The sequence below is a fragment of the Puma concolor genome, chromosome B2 (genome assembly GCF_028749965.1).
Source record: "Puma concolor isolate L17-30 chromosome B2, mPumCon1.1.hap2, whole genome shotgun sequence".
Lineage (NCBI taxonomy): Eukaryota > Metazoa > Chordata > Mammalia > Carnivora > Felidae > Puma > Puma concolor.
Window position 1 is genome coordinate 43,155,823 of NC_141671.1, and position 18,972 is coordinate 43,174,794.

The window sequence follows — 18,972 nt, forward strand, 5'->3', positions numbered from 1 at the left end:
GCCTTCGCTAAAATGTGAAGTCACTGTTAATGACACAAGTGACACCAGAGAGGGTGTGCCCTGCTGTAATGACTTTCATAAGACAGTTCTGGATCTTGGTGGCCAGCGAGGCCTTTGTGGGTGCCCAGGCTGGCACGGAAAACCTGTTAAACACCCGTGGCGAGGAGGATGGTTCTGATTTGGATGATGGGTGACTGTTCGATCCAGTGTGAGGGATCAGCCGGGTGATAGAGCACCCTTACCAGGTTGCTGGGAGGGGAAAGCTGTTCTTTTTTAAGCAGAAGAACTTCTGGAACTTCCTGGCTGCAGTGAAATACTTGTTGATGAGCACTCACAGCCAAGACAGTCCATGGCTTCACATTCATCCAGTGGGGGTGTGTCTCTGGGCCCACTTCTGCCTTCCAGAACCCCAACTCCTCGTGTCCTCACGGGGCCTGGCCCAAGGCAGCCCCCTAGGGCTCAGCTGCTTGGCCTCCAGTCTTTAGTCCTTTGCTTCAGCCTCCGGGGAGGTTCTGCTGGCTCCTTCAAGGGTTCCTGGCACTGGCCCGTCGGCAGTCTGTCCAGTCTATGTGAGTCCCTGGCGAGCCCAGCTCAGAGCTGGTTGAGGGCGTAGGCTCGGGCTGTCCTGAGGGCAGCTTCCAGGTCAGCCGTCGTTCCGGTGCCCTGAGCCACCACTTGAGAGCCCCAGGCCTTGCCCCCCATGTGGCTGCATACTGCCAGTGCCCAGGCCTCTGCTGTGAAGGCTGGTGTGGTACCCTGGGAACCAAGAGAGAACGGGCAGTGATGCAGAGCAGCCCTCCCCACCAGTGCTCACTCCATCTACCCTTTGAGAGTGGCATCACAGTGATTAGTCAGGAGACAGGAGAGCATGGGGCTGGGAAAGTGTGTGGAGGTTACTGAATGTCTGCTACTTGTTTGCAAGGGATGTGTGGCCTGGATGGTCATAATTAGGGACCACCACGGTGCCTTCTCTGGTGGGGGGCTGTGGTTAGGGAGGAGACGGCCCTGTCCCCGTCCTGGGGTGTCCTCCTAGATCACCTCTACCCAGCCTTGGAGGAATCAAAGGTATGCAACTGGAGAGCTGGACCAGGATGGGTGGGTGGGGCTGCTCTCCTCCTTCCCTCACCTGGGCCACCTGACAGGCACACAACACGTGCCCCAGCGGCTGGGGGCTGAGCAGTAGCACAGACGTGCGAGGCGCCCGCTCACACAGCTGCCGTACCACCTTCACCAGCACCTGGGCAGGGAAGGGGAGACAGTGAGCCCACAGCTCTCTGGACTCCCAGCTACCTCCCAGCCAGGACCTTCCCCTCCCCAGACCCTGGGGCCACCCCCAGCCCCCACACTCACGGAGAGGGACTCAGTGGAGACTGTGTCCACAATCAGGGGCCCCTCTGAATGCCGCCGCAGCAGCTCCTGGGTTTTCTGTGCAGCCTGCAGGGCAGGAAGGACGGCACAGGGATCAGGGTGGAAGGCAGCCGGGCCCCACTTCCGAACCGAGCCCCCGTCCAGAAATCCCCTCCGCCAGCAAAGGTCTTTGGCTTGGAGGAGAGGTGCCAGGGGCTCTGCCTCAAATGGCCTGTGTCCTTCCTCTCGTCCCTCACCTCGTCCCTTTCACCACAGCTCCAGGCCCCTACAAATAGGCCACTGAAGGTGAAGGACTAAGGCTGGAGCACAGATGGATGAAAGGGGGTGGGAGGAAGGCAGATCCACGGTCAAGTGGCACTGGGGGCTGAAAGGCGTAATCAAGTCAGTCAGCTTCCTAGAGGGCGAGTCTGAGCCAGACTTGGGAGTTGAAGGACAGACACGGTTTGGCAGAGAAAGAAGTGGGGGAAATGGCCTGGTGATGGCACCCAGCTGGCAGGAGAGACAGGAGCTGCACCCCACCCCCTGCGTCAGGCCCCGTGCCAGGTCGCGAAGCTTCTCCGTGTGCATGCTGGAGTGCCTCTGCCCCTCGCCAAGTGTGCTGGGTACCTGCCCCCATGGGTACAGCCGAACCTCCTCTCACCTGCCCCGTTTCTAGCTTCCGGATGGCAGTGTTGGCACGTCGCTGCAGCACCTTCAGCGTGGCCTGCAGCTCCCGCCGCTGCCACTGGGGCATCACCGCAATGTCCACAGCCTAAGGCCACAAACAGTACATCAGCCGCGCCCCTCCCAGTCTCGGAGCCGGGAGCCAGCAGAGCAAGGGAAGAGATCACACCCACCACATCCCACCCTGCAGACAAACAACAAATATCTAGGCCAGCAGGAGTCCCAGAGGAATTGGGGGAGAGACCGAGGCATGGGGAAGAGGGCCAGGAGAGAGTGGGGAACAGCTCCGCGGCAGCAGTGACCCTCACATCAGTGAGTCGTCCCATGTCCTTGGATAGTCGCTGAGCCTCCACCACATCCTGGCTGCCCCGACTCAGCCGTTCTGCCGCGGCTCCTACCTCCTGGGCCAGAGCCTGGCCCACCTCTCGGGCCTGCCAGGAGGGAACGGGATGCTCAGGGCTGCTCGGCTTGCTGTCACCTCCCCAGGACAGGGGGGCTCTCAACCCACTGCTAGTCAGGGCCAAGACAGAAATACTGAACAATGAGGCCCAGTCAAGGCACCAAATAATCACAACAGATGCCAGCTGTTGGCAGCGCACATGTACCAACACTGGTTCTGCTGCTGGGCATTCCCCGGCCTGAGAGTTTCGGCCATGTGTGCTCCCTCCACCCCCCCCCCCCCCAAATCCGGTGGCCTCCTGGACCCTGCCGGTGTGCCAACCTGCTGGGCCTGCTCCCCGGTGACGGCCAGCAGGCGGGTGGTGCCCCTGGAGAGCTGGCGCTCCCCAACGATGACCAGGTCCCCTACAGCCCCTGTGCGCAGCAGGTGCCTATAGGCAGAGGGAGGGAGAAGGAAGTCAAGGGGCATGGTGGGACGGAAAGGAGCAACCTAAGCTCCAACCCGGGGGCTGGTGGCTCCAAAGACCAAAGAAGGGTGAGGATCTCAGGCCCCGGGCTGGGGCAGGCCGAAAGGAGTGACTCACGTCCCACAGCACAGCTCCACAGAGGTCTGCAGCGCAGCCTGGGAGGCGAGGTCCAGCGCCTCGGCCACGGGCACCCCCACTGACACCACCCGCACAGGGTCTGGGTATACCTGAGGAGGAGAGGGGACCAGTCTGTTCACCAGCCCGTGAGGGGCAGGCAGTCTCACCAAGGGGCCTCCCCAACTCACCTCATCCAGAAAGCGCAGGCCAGGGACGTGGGCGGTGCGTGCCAGGGCCACCTCCTCCATGTACACGGCCTCATCCTGCCCCACGGCCTCCTGCACCGTGCCCTCCACTGCCCGGAGCTGCTCTGGGGTCAGTGGAGCCTGGTGGGGTAGGGGGAAATGGATAGACTGACAGGCAGTTAGCTGCGTGCCTGTAACCAAAGCAGTAAGAAGCAGTCCGTGTTCACTGACTCTCCTCAGGTTCTCAAACAGTGGCTAGCACCGAGCAGGTGCTCAATCAACCTTTGTGGAGTAGACAGTTCTTTTCCTTAGAAAGCTGTTGGGAATTGCAGGCCTCTCATCAGGCACTAAAAATTGATGTAACAGAAAATGCTGTTCTGTACCGAGGGAGCTCACCACAAGGGCCAGCCTAATGGAAGAGAAACACAGGATGGGGTAGACGCAGGTGCAAGGACAGAGCTAGATGTGCGAGGAAGGAAGGGTGACAGAGAAGGGAGGGCAGCTCTGCTTGAGCAAGAATGTCTTGGGTGACAGCGGGAACAAGGAAGCTGGGTGGCCGGAGGCTTCAGAGGCTATCTAACCTGACCCCTCGCTGGTGCAGGATGCCGAGATGAAGACGTCCCTCACGGCCTCACAGTGACTGAGTGACAGGGAGCCTAGGTCCTTGGACTGGCCAAACTCCCCCTCCCACCGCCCCCCTCCCTCCCCCCCCCCCCCCAAGCCACCAAACTACCTCTTTTTAAGCCTTTCTGTCTTCCTCACCTGGGTGGCCACATCGAAGCGCAGCCGCTCGGGGTTGAGATGGGAACCTCGCTGCTCCGTGCCGGGGCCCAGGGTCTGCCGGAGTGCCCAGTTCAACAGGTGGGTGGCCGTGTGCTTCTCCATGCAGCCTAGACGCCAGGCCTGAAACACTTTTGTCACCCAGAATCCTGGGGGGTAGGGAGAGTCAAGAGGCTGCAGGATATTCTAAATATCAGGGCTTGGGGCCTTACCTCATCTACATGTAGCTGCACCTGGTCCCCAACCTTCAGGCCCTCAGGGGCCACAGCCTCGTGCAGGATGAAGCCTCCACAGACCTGGGCCCGGGGCACTGGGAACAGTACATCCTGGGGAAGGGCAGGGGCCAAGGCACTGGAGCAACTGCTTGTAGCTTTTCCCTCCCCTTGGCTCCCTTCCCAGGTCGGGTCTGCCTTCTGCAGAAATTAACTTGTCTGTGTGTGTGTGTGTGTGTGTGTGTGTGTGTGTGTGTGTGTGTCTGTGCATGGGGGCTCACCTCCTGCCCCACCCGCACCAGGTAGCCTCGGTCTGAAGCCTGACCCCCCTGTTCAGCGTAGAAGTTGGTTTTGTCCAAGAGAAGGCCACAACGCTGGCCTTTCCCCACAGAGGCCACAGCTGTCCCGTCCTCTGTATATAGCTGGAGCACCTGCGCCTCGCAGGTGCCAAACTCTGCCAGAAAGAAGAATGGTTATCAGTGCTGGGCAGGGGTGTGGGCCCTGGGCCGTTGGTGTGTACCTTACTTGAAGCCAATGGGCATGTAGCTGGTGGAGGGGCACTTTCAGGGGCCACAGCGACCCCTGGTGGCTATAACCCCCTCGCCGCCCTCCCCACCCCCCCACCCCCGCCCCCCATGAAATGTATAGGGCTGGTAGCAACCCTCACAGATGTCCCTCTGTCCCTCCCAGAAACCGCCAGGGACGCTTGTGGCCACCAGCCTCAGTCCAGCCTCTCACCATAACCCCCGCTGGGTCGAAGAGAGTAGTTGTACTTGGGACTGTCGTCAGTTGGGGGCACCCCTCGGCGCTGCAGCTCCCCCAGTGCGTGGACATTCAGCTGCAGTCCCCGCTCCTGAGCTGGCTCGGCCTGCCGTGACCGGTGCTGCAGGATGGGCGCATGCATAGGGAAGGGGTACACGGACAGTGCAGTGGGACCTGAGCCTCCACAGAGCCCTGCCCCTGCCACACAGCTGTGTGGACTCTGCAGCCCCTCTGGAATAAGCCCTCCGGGCTTGGCTGGCTGCTAGAGACCCTGGGCTGGCTGGTGAACCACCCATCATGCAGGGTCTCAGGATGAGGCCCCCTTCACCCACCGCTCCCCTCTCTAGGATGCTGTGCTGGCCTCTCCCCATTCCTGGTTCTGTTCAGTCCACTGTATTAGAGTTCTCCGCTACAGGCTGTGGGTGGGGCCTGAGGTGAGGGGACAGACCCTGTCTCCTGTTTCCCTCAATAGCTGCAGCTCCTCCCACAGGAACTCAGGGCTGGGGAAGGGACTGTCCCAACAGAAGCCTGGGCAGGGGTGCCCCAGCGTGTACCTGGGCCTCCTCCTGGGCCAGCCGCGCCAGCCCAGCAGAGTCCAGCCGCACCCCCTTCTCCTCCAGCATCAGCTCTACCAGGTCCAGGGGGAGCCCCAGGTTCCCAGACAGCGATAAGGACCAGGCCACTTCAGCTTTGAAGAAGGAAGACAAAGGGTGTTCAGAGGGGAGGGCAGGATAGACTGAAGGGGAAGAAGTGAGGGAGAAATAAGGGCCAGGGCTTTTCCAACCACACAGCAGCCACCAGGTACCAAGCACAAGTGTCCTCTCCCTACACCCGGTAGGTCCAGGAGAGGGGTCAGGCTTTAGGCTCAAAGGCCAGAGCCGAGGGTAGCCCAGGAGACTCCCTTGTCATCTGTCATCTCAGAGGAGAAGGGAGGCTCATTCTAGGGATGAAGCCTGCCTTGGGAAGCAGAGACTGGTGGCAGGGCCAGCTGGACAGAGGGGAAGTGGGGAGAAGGAGGGTGGTGTCCCGCCACAGAGAGATGTGGGTGTTGGAGACAGTGCAGGGAGAGGGACATGGGAAGGAGGGTCTGCATGCTAGGCACACGCCTGCCTCAGAGGTCTGTCCTCTTCCTGCCTTGGTTCACCTGAGTGAGCCCCTCACCTTGGCCAGGCTGCTCACTCACCAGGGAACAAATCAGAAGGCCCCAGGCGCCTCAGGGTCTGATCGATGATGTGCCGACCCCGCTGCAGGGAGGCCAGGAAGGCTGCCTCGTCCTCTGACACCAGGTTGACTATCTGAACAGGGGGGCAGGGCGGGACTGGAGCTGGGCCTCCTGGAAGGGAGAGCCCCTCCCTCCCCATCCAAAGCCAGTACCTGGGCTGAGTGCTTCCGCAGTTCTGGATAAGCATCTCCCTGGGGGAGGCAGAGGGCTGAGAAGGTGTGAAAGGCAACCTCCCCCCCCCCCCCCCCCCGGACCTCCCTGAGGATGCCTGCCTTGGAAGCTCAGCTCCGGCTGATGGATGGCAGACTCAAACAGGGAATACGGACAGAAGGGGGTCCCAAACTCAAGAGGCTCAGAAGCCAGGACAGGGAGGCCTCCTGAGGGCTCCCTGCTTTTTGGATTCAGTCTTGGCTTTCTCAGCCTGACAAGACCTGGGGCTGGCCATTTAGGGTGGGGAGCCTAGGCTGAGGGCACCGTCTAGGCTCAGTGGCAAGCTTCCTGAGCACCTGGGGAAGCCCAGAAGAATAAGTTCTGCCCTCACCAGGGTCTCCACCACTACAGGCACCAGGCTGCCTAGGAAGCCAGGTGGTGCCCGCAACACCTCTGTAGAGAACCGCACAGCTCGACGAAGGATCCGACGAAGCACCAACCTAGAGGGGTTCAGAAGCCAGATAAGAATCGCCTGCAACCCTTGGTCAGCAGTATGGAGAGTGGGGAGGACGAGGTTCAGAGTGGGTGCTCTCATCTCAGAGCCCTCTCCCTTCCCCCACTCCTCCTGACCCACCTCTCCCCTGCAACACCCCCCACCCCCCGCCCTCGCAGCCCCTGCCAGACTCACGGGGCACCCGACATTCCGGGGCAGACACCGTCGGCGATGCAGACGCTGAGTGTGCGGATGTGATCAGCCACCACGCGGTATGCCATGTCTGTGCGCCCCTCGTCTGCTGCTCCTACCCGACCCAAGTAAGGGGGCACCCCGCAACCCTGGAGAGCGAGAGACAAGGAGACATGGCTGCTGGTCCTGCCTGATATGGTCTGGGTGGGGTGCCCTTCATCATCTCTAGAGCATCTGCCCTCACCCCTAAAGCTGATCACATCTGGAATGACCTGGTTGGAGAAGCTTCAAACATAAAAGGGAGTCAGTCCCTGCCCTCCCAGGGCCACATTCAGCACTCACAACAATCACAGCTGTGATCATTTACTGAATTTCTACCATCAGAATGGGGAGGGTGCTTGAAAGAAGCGTTGCCTAATATCCAAAACATCCTGCTCTGGGAGGTGTTACTAGTCTCGCTTTAAAGAGGAAACTGAGGCTCTGAGGAGCTAAGTGGCACGAGGCCACACAACGCATCAGGAGCAGATCTGAGATGTGCACCGGCCTGACTCCACTGCCCACACCCACTTCTCCAGCCTTTATGGGGGGCAGGGAGGGAGGCGTAAGCTGTGCCTATGTGTAAGTGCTCCAAAGCAGATGGCTGATTCATCCAGCTCTAAACCTGTCTCTTCCCTGAGCTTCCTCCTCTCAATTAACAGTCCTGCCATTCACCACACTGCTCAAGTCAAAAACTAGAGAGCGAGCCTTGATTTTTATTTCCCTTCCTCATCCAGTCTGTCACTGGGGACTTTTGCTCCTGTCCTGCCTTTATGAGATCTTTCAAATCAATTACTTTTCTCCACTTCCACAGCTACCAGCCTCAACCATGCCCTCCTGTCTCCTCCCTTTACTACAAAACAGCCTCCCAATTGGCTTCTTAGCTTCTTCTAGGTCTCCCTCCAGCTCATCCTTCACGCGGCAACAAGAGGGGCCTTTAAAAGTGTCAATCAGATCATGCCCCTCCCCCACGCAGAACCCTTTTCACTACACTTAGCATAATAGGAGCCCCACTTTGGACTTCAAGGGCCCAGAAGGTTGGACTTCTGCCTTCCTTTCTATGGTAGATTGTTTGCAAAAATGGCCACAATCCTTCCCTCTTCAGTGTGCTTGCCACTTTACGAGACCACAGCTGCTTCCCATCCAAGGATAGAATCTATTTCTCTATCCCTTGAACCTAGGCTAGCCTTGCGACTTGCTTTGGCCAACAGAATGAGGTGGAAAGGACACTGTCCTGAGCCTAAGCCTCAAGAGACCTGGTGTGCTTCTGTTCTCCTTCTTGGAACTTGCTGCCTTGGGATGGGAACAACCCTAAGCTAGCCTGCTGCTTGACAGACACACAGCCTGGTCACCCCCGTTGCCCCAAACAGCCAGCCAGCCAGTCCTCGAACTACAGCTGCCTAGCAGCTATCTATAGGTGTTATGAAAGAACTCACAGAAGACCAAAAGGTTGACCCAACAGAGCCCAGCCAGCATTGCTAGCTCACAGACTCATATGCTAAATGAATGATTGTTATTTTAAACTACAAAGTATTAGGTGCTTTGTTACACAACAAAAGCGCAGTCACACATTCTCCAGCTACATCCCAGGTGATTCTACTCTGGCTAGCTCTAGGCCACCTTTGTGTTCCTTTCCTGCCTCAGGGCCTTGGTACCTGCCATCCCCTCCGCCTGGAATGAGCTTCTTGTGGCTGGCTCTCCTCTTTCAGGTTCCAGCTCAGAGATCACCTCCTTGGTGAGCCTTCCCCAAACACTTCATCGAAGATTCCTCTCCACCGGCCCCCCTACCCCCACCACAGTTACTATCATCCATGTTTACTACCTGGTCACAATCTGCAATCTGGTTCAAATCTGCCGTCTTGTTCTTTAATACACTTACTTATTTATCTCTTAGGCTACAATGTAATCTCTTCTACTAAGCACAAGGGACTACACACAAAGTAGGCACTAAACACCTATTTTTTGAAGATGCGAAGGAAGGAAGGATTTGGGAGCAGTATCAGGTAATAAATACAAATCCCAGCCTCATGTTTGACCCTGCTATCCTTGGCTGGGCAAGGTTTCCACATGCAGGAGTATTCGGAGTTCTCAACAAAGCGCCAGCTTCTGGAAGGGAAGAGGCCGGCTCACCTGCTGAATGGCGTCAAGCAGCGGGGAGAAGAGATCAGTGTCGTAAGTGGAGCGCGTGCCTTGCAGCACGGCCACCAGCCTTTCCAGGCCCATTCCTGTGTCCACGTGCCGCTGGGGCAGGGGCTGCAGGTTTCCATCTGCCTCTCTGGCCAGGGAAGGTGTGCAAGGTGAGGCCCCACATGGGATTACTGGGGTGAGGCAGATGCCCAAGTGCAGCGGAGGAACGAGGAGGGGCTGACAGTGGGAGGAACCAGAAGGCGGTATCCACCCCTCTCCCACAAAGGCAGACAGTGATGGCCTTGGGTCCTGTACTTTCTCATAAAGGGTGATCTCCACCCTCACCCCTGCTTGGGCCCTTGCCTGGACCCACACATCCCCTTTCTGGGACAGAATTCTTTGCCCTGAGAAAGAGACATGTCAAGGCTGGGAGAAAATCTTAGAGACCACCAGGCTCCGTGCCATCCAGTGATGAGAGAACAAAAGCCAGCGGACAGCAGTGACTAGTTGAAAGTGTCACGAGCAAAGACTAGGGTTAAATCAGTTATTACCTGAAAAGTGTTTAGAAATGTACCTGGCACACAGTAAACACCATTTAGGTGTTTTTTTTTTTTTTTTTTTTTTTATAAGAAATGGATCAAAGTCTCCTGAATGCCACCTTGCCCACTTCTGGCCAGGGATTTTCCTTCTGCTTCAGCACCCCATTACCTGTTGTGTTGAATGAAGACCAGATTCCACAGCTCCACCAGCTGGGGGGCTCCCCCTCTCCCAGCCAGGTCATAGTGGATCTCCGTGCAGGGCCCACAGGGGCCAGTGTTCCCCATTTCCCAGAAGTTCTCTTGTGGTCCAAAGGAAAGCACATGACTGGCACACACCCTGACAAGAAAGCCAGGCAGGTGGTAGGGAGACAGACAAACCTGGAAGCCAGAACCCTCTCTGCCATGAGAGCCTCTCCACCAAGCTCAGCAAGAGGAGAAACAGGGCTGACCCCAATCTGTTCTGGGAGCAGATGCTAAGACTCTGATGACTGATGCTGGTACTCTCCATTTGCCAGTCCTCTTGCCCTCTGGAAGTGGACACAAGGGGCAGAGGCAGACTTACCCTAAGCTGAGCCAGATGTCCCTGCTCTCCAGGTCTGGGTCCAGCCCTGCCTTGGGGTCACCACCAAAGTAGGAGACCCAGAGCCTGTCTTCAGGGATCCCGTAGACCTGAGTCAGCAGTTCCCAGGCCATGCGGCAAGCCTCCTCCTGCAGGGGAAACCCACATGGGATGGGAGGAGGAAAATGGTGAGAAGAGGGCCCCGCTGAAGCACCAATCAAGCCACATGAGTTCAGCCCTCAGCTTAACACAAAATTCCACTGCCCTCCTTGTTTCCAGAACAAACCATGACCATTTCTGCTTGAGTTTTTTTCCTGTCCAGAGAACTTCACCCCTCCTTTAGATCCTTTCCTTCAAGTCCCACTCTCTCCATGAAGTTGTCTTTCCACCCTAACCTGGGATGATTTCTAACTCCTGCATTTTAGTATTTGTCTGACCATTTATTCATTCAACAATTACCAACCAGCCATTAGGCAGGAAGCACAGTCCTGGCCCTCACACTTACAATCCAATTAGGGAAGTGAGACACAGTCGCATCATACTTGTTCATCTAGCACTTTGCCTTCCTGTGTAGTATGAGCCCTGTCCAAGCAGGGCTTAGGAGTTGAGACAGGACTCCTCTTGAGCCCCTTCTTGGTTGACCAATGACCTTTTTTCTAACTCTAGGGCTTCCTGGAGACTCACCTTAAAATATTCACCCCCAAAAGCCCAATTGCCAAGCATCTCAAAGAAGGTGTGATGGGAAAGGTCTCGGCCCACATCCTCCAGGTCGTTGTGGCGTCCTCCAGCCCTCACACATTTCTGGCTGTTGGCCACACGTCGGAAGCCTGCCATTTCGCTTCGTGGATCCACGGTGCCCAGGAAGATTGGCTTGAACTGGAAACACACGAAGGTCCCAGTTCTCACTCCCTCCGTAGACGGGAGAAGTGGGGAGTGGGGTGTTCAGAGTGAAGGCTGACTGTGCCCCCGAGAGTGCGGTGTGGTCTTGGCTAAGGGGCAATCTGGAAGCCTGGAGGCACCCATCTCTGATGTGTGTGGAGCAGACAAGAGGTAAATAAATCAGGAAACAGAGATACTCTGCTAGTAAATTAGGCAACATAAAAGAAGGAGGACTATGTTGGTGGCGGGAAATAGGGCACTGAATGGCTTCATCCTTCATGTCAGCTTCTTTAAACCACACCCAATAACTTCAGTATAAAACCAAGACCACAGGGCACTGGGCATGCCTCACAAACTCAGCATTTAATAGCCTCTACGTTTGGGGTGCTTGGGTGGCTCAGTCGGCTGAGCTTCTAACTCTTGATTTTAGCTCAGGTCATGATCTCACGGTTTGTGAGTTCAAGCCCTGCATCAGTCTCTGCGCTGACAGCATGGAGCCTGCTTGGGATTCTTTTTTTTTTTTTTTTTTTTTTAATTTTTTTTTTTAATGTTTATTTATTTTTGAGACAGAGAGACACAGCATGAGCAGGGAAGGGGCAGAGAGATAAGGAGACACAGAATGTGAAGCAGGCTCCAGGCTCTGAGCTGTCAGCACAGAGCCCGACGCGGGGCTGCGAGATCATGACCTGAGCCGAAGTCGGCCACTTAACCCACTGAGCCACCCAGGCGCCCCAAGCCTGCTTGGGATTCTGTCTCCCTCTCTCTCTGCCCCTCCCCACTTGCTCTATCTCTCTCAAAATAAAAATAAACTTTAAAAAAAAAAGTCTCTACGGTTAACCGATTCCCCCCTCCCTGCTCATTTTACAGGTGAAGACAAATCTAGAGAGGGTAAGTGGTGCTCAAAGTCAAAAGCTTAGAGAATACAGTCTAGCACATAAAATGTGCTCAACAAACGTTTATTTAACGAATTAGTTACCTTTATTTACAGCATGAATAAATGAAGCCAGACTGCCCCCACCAGTCTGCCCCCAGAGAACTCCACACTCTCCATTCTCGGACCTAAAACTAAATCCCAACCCAAGCTCCGAGGTCGGGCCCTCCCCAAGCCCTAACTTGTGCCCCCAACGACTTAGCCTAACAACAAACGGCCCTTTCCTCCAAAGCCAAGAGCTCCGCCCCTCCCTTCTTTTGCCCAATCCCGCAGCGCCTTTCTCCCCGGAAAAAAATCACAAACTCCGCCCCCGCTCAGGGTGGCTCAGCCCCCACCTGGTTCATGCCCGCATTGACGAAAAGCAAACTGGGGTCGCCGCGGGGCCGCACGGAGGCGGACGGCACCAGTCGGTGGCCGTGGCGGTCCCGAAAGAAGCTCAGGAAGGCGTCCCGAACGGCCGTGGCCGAGGCTGGAGGGGGCTCGGATGAGAACGGCCGACGGCTGAGGCCCCTCCACAGAGGCGACCTTCGAAAGGCCCGCCGCAGTCGCCGAGCTGCAGCTGCCATCGACGCCGCCATCTTAACTCGGGGCAGTAACTTCACGGGGTCAAGAGGCACCGCGGGGATAGAAGGTGGCGTGGAAAGGAAGCCGCGCTCTTTGTACAGCGGCCCCTGGCGGTAGGAGGACTCAAGGCAGCCTCTGCCGCTCGGGTAGAAGTGATTGGGAAGGGGACGTCAGCAGTAGGCCTAGCTAGCACAGCTGCCTGGCACATAGTAGGCCCTTAATTCATTCGTCATTACACAAATATTCATTTAGAAGCTACTAGTGCCAGGCATTGTTTTAGGCTCTTAAGGTATATTAGTCACAACAAAATCCTTTAATAAAAATCCGTGCTCTCCAGAAATCTATATCATAGTAGTAATTGTCATGTTTATTAATTAATTTTGCAAGGTTACAACTGGAGTTGCAGTGAACAGGCTTGGATTCAACGTCGTGTGTGTGCGTGTGTGTGTGTGTGTTTCCAGGCTGAGGGAAGAAGGCAGAGTGCCAAGGGAGGTAATATTAGCATCCATTCAAGAAGCATTCAATAAACATATTGAATATTAACTATGTGCCAGGCACTGTTCTAGGCACTTGCCAATGCCCTTTGCCCTTGGCATTGGAAATGACTGTTTTGTTCTTAGGGATTGAAGCAGGCCCCTTGGAACAGGAGCAAATAGCATCTGTTTCCTTATTAATTGCTAAATAACATTTGGTCTTTTAATTTGCCTGGGGATTAGAGGGAATCCAGGTTGTCAGGGCAGGATGAAGCTGTTGACCAATAGCTGCAGAGATTTCTCTCTCTCTAAGTTTCCCAAAGCCCTAGGGTTTTGTGTGCTTTGCATTAGGGTAAGAGAGGTACCTGTTCCACCTCCCGCTTCTGTCTTTTTCTCCGTGGTGACAGCTGTGACCATGATGCCAACACAGGCCCTTGTGGGTACAGCCAGGGCCCTCATGGGGCTTCTCATGATAACCTCTGCTCTTGGCCTGGGAAATTAAACAGGTGAAGAAGAGAACTCATGAAGGTTAAAGCGGAGCAGCAGAGCTGAAATCAGTGTGGCCACCTACTAGGCCTCAGCCATCCACATGGGCTCTTTTGGTCATTCTTTATGAGTTATGTTATTTAGGGACTTTTGAAAAATGGTTTCCTTGGAAACGTGTAGTCTTTTTGGACTCGAGTTTCCATAGCAATGGTGAATTCTCAACTTTGTATTCTGACAGAGCATAGCATCTATCCCATGATCCTCTGTTTCTCCTCTTGCCCACGTAAATTAAAAGTGTTGTTTTGAAAGTGTGTTTTGCCTGTTTTGGTTTTTCCAGCGTTTTTGGAACAGGAACCCAAAGCCAGATGGGGATTTCTGTGAGATTGATGATCTTGAGACAAGACTGTGAAATTCTTCCCCAAACTGAGATGGGAGTGTTTTGCTAGAGAAATCTAGCTGGGGCCTCTAACCACTACTGACGTCAACAACTTTCTTTCATTTTCAGATTTTTCTCAGAAAGTTTTTGTATTATAGTAGGAACTCCATGTTTTTAGACTCATGTGGATCTAGTGTGGAGCCATGGATTATGTTTTTCAAACAGCTTTATTGAAATATAATTCATATACCCTACAGTTCACCCATTTAAAGTGTACAAGTCAGTGGCTTTCAGTACGTTCACAGAATCATCGTCTGTGAATCATAATTACTTTCAGAACATTTTCATCACCTCCAAAAGAAACCTCATGCCCTTTAGCTATTAACCACCCCCATCAGCGGTAGGCAACTACTAATCTGTTTTGTCTGTAGATTTGCCGATTCTGAACATTTCATGTAAATGGAATCACACAATACATGATCTTTTGTAACTTCACTTAGCATAATGTTGACAAGGTTCATCTATGTTATAGCATGTATCATGGAGTTTTAGAAATGCATTTTTTTGAGTTGTTTTCTGTTGGAGGAAGGGTTTTTCCTCTATCTTGCTGTTTTGTCCCTGCCATTAAAAAATGGTCATTTTCTTTTGTTTAAGTGTGGTATTCTCTGGTAAATCTGTCCCCCCCCCCCACCCCCCCGTGAAGCAAAGTGGTTCTTTTAGGATTGTGATGTGTCTGTTCTGATTTGCCACTGTCCTCTGATGAGGAAGTGAAACTTAAGGTCTGCAGTTTCCCAAGACAGATATATCTGGGGAGAACTTACCAGACTGAGAAGTTACTGACCTGGGAACTTCTCACAGGAGTACTCATCATCCATCTTAGTATTTGTAAGAATTTCATTTTGGGGTTTAAAATGCAAACTGAGGGGCGCCTGGGTGGCTCAGTCGATTAAGTGTATGACTTTGGTTCAAGTCATGATCTCACAGCTCGTGGGTTCGAACCCGCGTCAGGCTCTGTGCTGACAGTTCAGAGCCTGGAGCCTGCTTTGGATTCTGTGTCTCCCTCCCTCTCTGCCCTTCCCCGGCTCACGCTCTGTCTCTAAACATTAACAAGTTTAACAATAAATAAGTCAATAAATAAAAAATAAAATGTAAACTGAATCTGTTTACTAGGAGCTGTTCAGCTGGGTTTGGGTGCTGCCTTCCCTGGGTTTGGGATTGCCCTTGTGTTGTTTGACTTACTTATCTTGGCAGGCCCAAGGCACCCATTCTTTGAGCGTTCTCTTTTCACCTTGTTCATGAGAAGCAACGCCTGCCCTTACTCTGGGAATGGAAATTGTTCCTCCTGATTTCCCCCTTGGCTTTGAGAGCAGGAACCTGAGGTCAGTGATGCATTCTGTCCTGGACTGATGGTCAGAGGAGACACAAGGGAATTTTTACCCTTACTGAGCATAGGGAAGTCAGCTTTGGGAACTTCCTCATCATAAAAGCCATCTTTTAGTGTCGAGGTTAAAAGTCCAACCTGTAAGAGGTATTCCCAGTTTGATGTATTTGTTTACGGCTTTGCCCTGTCTGGATTGTGAAAGCAACGCTTGTCAAATGTCTATATGCATAGGGATTTACCGGGATCTTGTTAAAACTGCAGACACGGACTTAGTAGGTCTGGGTAAGCTCGCAATTCTGTCTTTCTAGCAGGCTCCTAGGTGATGCTGTTGCTGCCCCTTGCCTACCAGACCATACTTTGAGCGATAAGAGTGTGGGAGAGGACTTGTGGGAAGAGTTGGGACACAGACTTTTGCTTGGGGCGGGGTCCTAGGGCTTGGGTGCTTCTAGGCTCTCCCCTTTCTCCCGGAGCAGCTTGGTGGAGCCCGGAGCTCCCCCTGCGCATGCGTGCTCGCTCCCATGCTCTTCAGCCTGCGTCCATCTGAGAGTGACTGATGCGTCTGCCTGTTGCTAAGAGACGCGGAGGTTGAGGGGACCAGCGGTGGGGGGATGGGAGGGGGGCGGCGCCCACGGGAGCCGGGAAAGGGCATGGGGACGCAGGTCCTGGGACTCCAGGGATGGGAGCCTCCTGGGATCCAGAATTCAGCGATTTAGTGGACCCTCAGTGTTGTAATGCCTGGGTTTGTCTTTAGGCTTTTTTTTTTTTTTTTTTTAATTGTCCCATTTTAAATGGTTATAAGTACGAACGTAATATTCTCGAGTTGCCTCTTGGCCAGGAAAATCTGAAATACTTTCTATCTGGCCCTTTGGGAAAAAAAAAATGGCCAACTCCTGTGTAAGAGGTTTGTTTTGTTTTTAATTTTTTTTTTCTTTCTAAATCACATAATAAAACACAGACTTAGAAAAGTCAACCAAACCAAATGAATAGCTTAATTATTATTAGAAGGCAGACATCTTTGTATCCACCACCCTGATTGCAAAATAGAACTTTGCCTCGATCCCAGGCACTCTACCTGGACCTACCCAGCCATCTTCCTCCTTCCAAAGCTGGCCACTACCCTGACTTTAATAGTTATCACAATTTTGGGTGTCTTTATAGTTTTATCACCCAAATATACATCCTTAGATGTATTTTATCGAGACAGAGAGAGAGACAGAGAGCGAGAGAGCGAGCTGGGGAGAGGGGGAGAGAGACAGAATCCCTTGTCAGTGCACTGTCAGTGCAGAGCCCTTGAGCTCAGGAACCATGGGATCATGACTGAGATCATGAACTGAAGCGAAAACAAGAGTCGTAGGCTTAGCCAACTGAGCCATCCAGGTGTCCTTTTAGATGTATTCTAAAAACCTTACTGAAAATGCATTTTAAGTCTTTTTATCTGCGGATTCCCTCTTAATTTCCTTCTTTTCCTTACAGTGTGTGGACTTTTTCACAGTCTGTTTTTGCTGACTTCATATTCAATGTTCAACTCACATTCAACACGTTCTTCTGCCCTCTCTTATTTCAATCAAATTAGCACCTGGATCTAGAAACTTAATCAGATACAGGTTCGAATCCCTTTGGCGAGAGTCTACATGGTAGACTCTTTCACCAGAGGGCATGCTGATGTCTGGTTATCTTTCTATGATCTTAGCAGCCACATATACATACTGTCTCTGCCTGTTAATTCATTGGAGAGTGCAACATGGTGACATTCACATTCTATCATCTCTTTTTCATTTATTCTCTATAAAAGGCTATCTTTTTTCCTCAATTTATTTAAAAAACATCTAAAACAAAATAATTTTGTAATTGTATCATTCTGTTTATTGCTCCTTTCCTTTTTTTTTTTTTAATGTTTTCTAATGTTTATTTTTTCTTGAGACAGAGACAGAGCGTGAACAGGGGAGGGGCAGAGAGAGAGGGAGACACAGAATCTGAAACAGGCTCCAGGCTCTGAGCTGTCAGCACAGAGCCCGACGCGGGGCTCAAACCCACGAACTGTGAGATCATGACCTGAGCTGAAGTCGGACGCTCAACCGACTGAGCCACCCAGGCGCCCCTCCTTTTTTTTTTTTTTTAATGTTTATTTCTTTTTGAGAGGGAGACAGAACGCAAGTGGGGGAGGGGCAGAGAGAGAGAGAGAGAGAGAGAGAGAGAGAGAGAGGGAGACACAGAATCTGAAGCAGGCTTCAGGCCCTGAGCTGTCAGCACAGAGCCCGACACGGGACTCGAACCCACAAACCCGTGAGATCATGACCTGAGCCAAAGTCAGATGTTTAACCAACAGAACTACCCAAGTGCCCCTTGCTCCTGTCCTTTTTGTTGTGTATGTATGTCACACATATGGTTATAACATAAAGGAGGGGGCGTGGTAGTGGACCTATATGGTTGTAAAGTTTTTATGAAGTAGAATAATATGCACTCTAGGTGGACTCTGAATAGTTAAGGATATATATTGAAATCCTTAGAGCAGCAGTCCTTAAAGTGGGTGATGGAAAGACTTTGGGGGAATCCCCAAAACCATTCAGGAGGCCTGCAAGGTCCTCGTTTTTCCAACAACGTATGTCAGTAAGGTTGCATTTTCTCCATATATGCCAACCCAAACAGCCTATCACAACAGATTGAATGTCAAAGTCAGTATGAGTATCCATCTGTCTTTTATTAAGACAGGCATTAAAGAGATTTGCAAAAACAGAAAACAATGCCTCTCTTCTCACTGATTTTTTAAAATATATTTTTCATAAAAACATGTTGTTTATGTTAACATAAAAATATTTAAATCTTTAAAAATTTTTCAGTTTAATTTCATAAATCTGCATACTTCTATATCTCCTCCATAAAAACTCTTTGGGGATCTCCAATACTTTTTAGGGATGTAAAGGGACCCTGAAACCAAAATGCTTGTTAATTGCTGCTGTAGAGCAAACACTCAAGAATAATGGGACAGGCAACGCTATTCACAAGAGCCAAAAGGTGAAAACAATGCAAATTGCTCATCAGTGGAAAAATGGAAAGTGTGGGATATACATACAATGGAATATGACTGCCTTAAAAGGAAGTACAGATACATTCTACCATGTGGATTATCCTGGAAAACATTATGCTAATTGAAAGAAGCCAAGCACAAAAGGCCACGTATTGTATGATTCTGTTTATATGCAATGTTCACAGCAGGCAAATCCATACAGCCAGCTAGATTGAAGGCAACCAGGCGAAGAGAAAGGGGAGAATACGGACTTACTACTTTATGCATATGGAGTTTTATTTTGGGACAATGGAAATGTTTTATTTTTTACTTTTTTTTAAACATTTATTTTTTATTTTTATTTAAAAACATTTTTTTAACACTTATTTATTTTGTGAGAGACAGAGTGGAAGCAGGAGAGGGGCAGAGAGAGAGAGAGAGAGGGAGGCACAGAATCCAAAGCAGGCTCCAGGCTCTGAGCTGTCAGCACAGAGCCCGACGTGGGGCTTGGATTCGTGAACTGTGAGATCATGACCTGAGCCGAAGTTGGACACTTAACTGACTGAGCCACCCAGGTGCCCCAGTTGTAATAATAATAATAAAAAAA

General features: G+C 52.4%; 1 protein-coding gene across 5 annotated transcripts; it reads right to left on the bottom strand.

The window, feature by feature from the left end:
• Positions 1 to 49: 49 nt before the first annotated feature.
• On the bottom strand, positions 50 to 12,681 carry AARS2 (alanyl-tRNA synthetase 2, mitochondrial). 5 transcript variants are annotated; one of them, XM_086706974.1, is made up of 22 exons: positions 12,417 to 12,681; positions 10,956 to 11,147; positions 10,275 to 10,420; positions 9,882 to 10,049; positions 9,177 to 9,321; positions 7,014 to 7,159; positions 6,717 to 6,825; positions 6,328 to 6,366; positions 6,137 to 6,248; positions 5,508 to 5,641; positions 4,930 to 5,074; positions 4,473 to 4,645; positions 4,192 to 4,305; positions 3,962 to 4,102; positions 3,203 to 3,340; positions 3,015 to 3,124; positions 2,753 to 2,861; positions 2,340 to 2,462; positions 2,009 to 2,119; positions 1,351 to 1,434; positions 1,127 to 1,237; positions 50 to 756 (listed from the first exon to the last, which is right to left on the bottom strand). In XM_086706974.1, the coding sequence occupies exons 1-22, from the start codon at positions 12,657 to 12,659 to the stop codon at positions 592 to 594; spliced, it is 2,958 nt and encodes a 985-aa protein (XP_086563100.1). In that variant the 5' UTR covers positions 12,660 to 12,681; the 3' UTR covers positions 50 to 591. The 5 variants fall into 5 exon arrangements, with proteins under 5 accessions (XP_086563100.1, XP_086563104.1, XP_086563101.1 ...); XM_086706978.1 differs by lacking the exon at positions 12,417 to 12,681 and adding an exon at positions 12,127 to 12,382; XM_086706975.1 differs by lacking the exon at positions 1,127 to 1,237.
• Between the last annotated feature and the right edge of the window lie 6,291 nt (positions 12,682 to 18,972).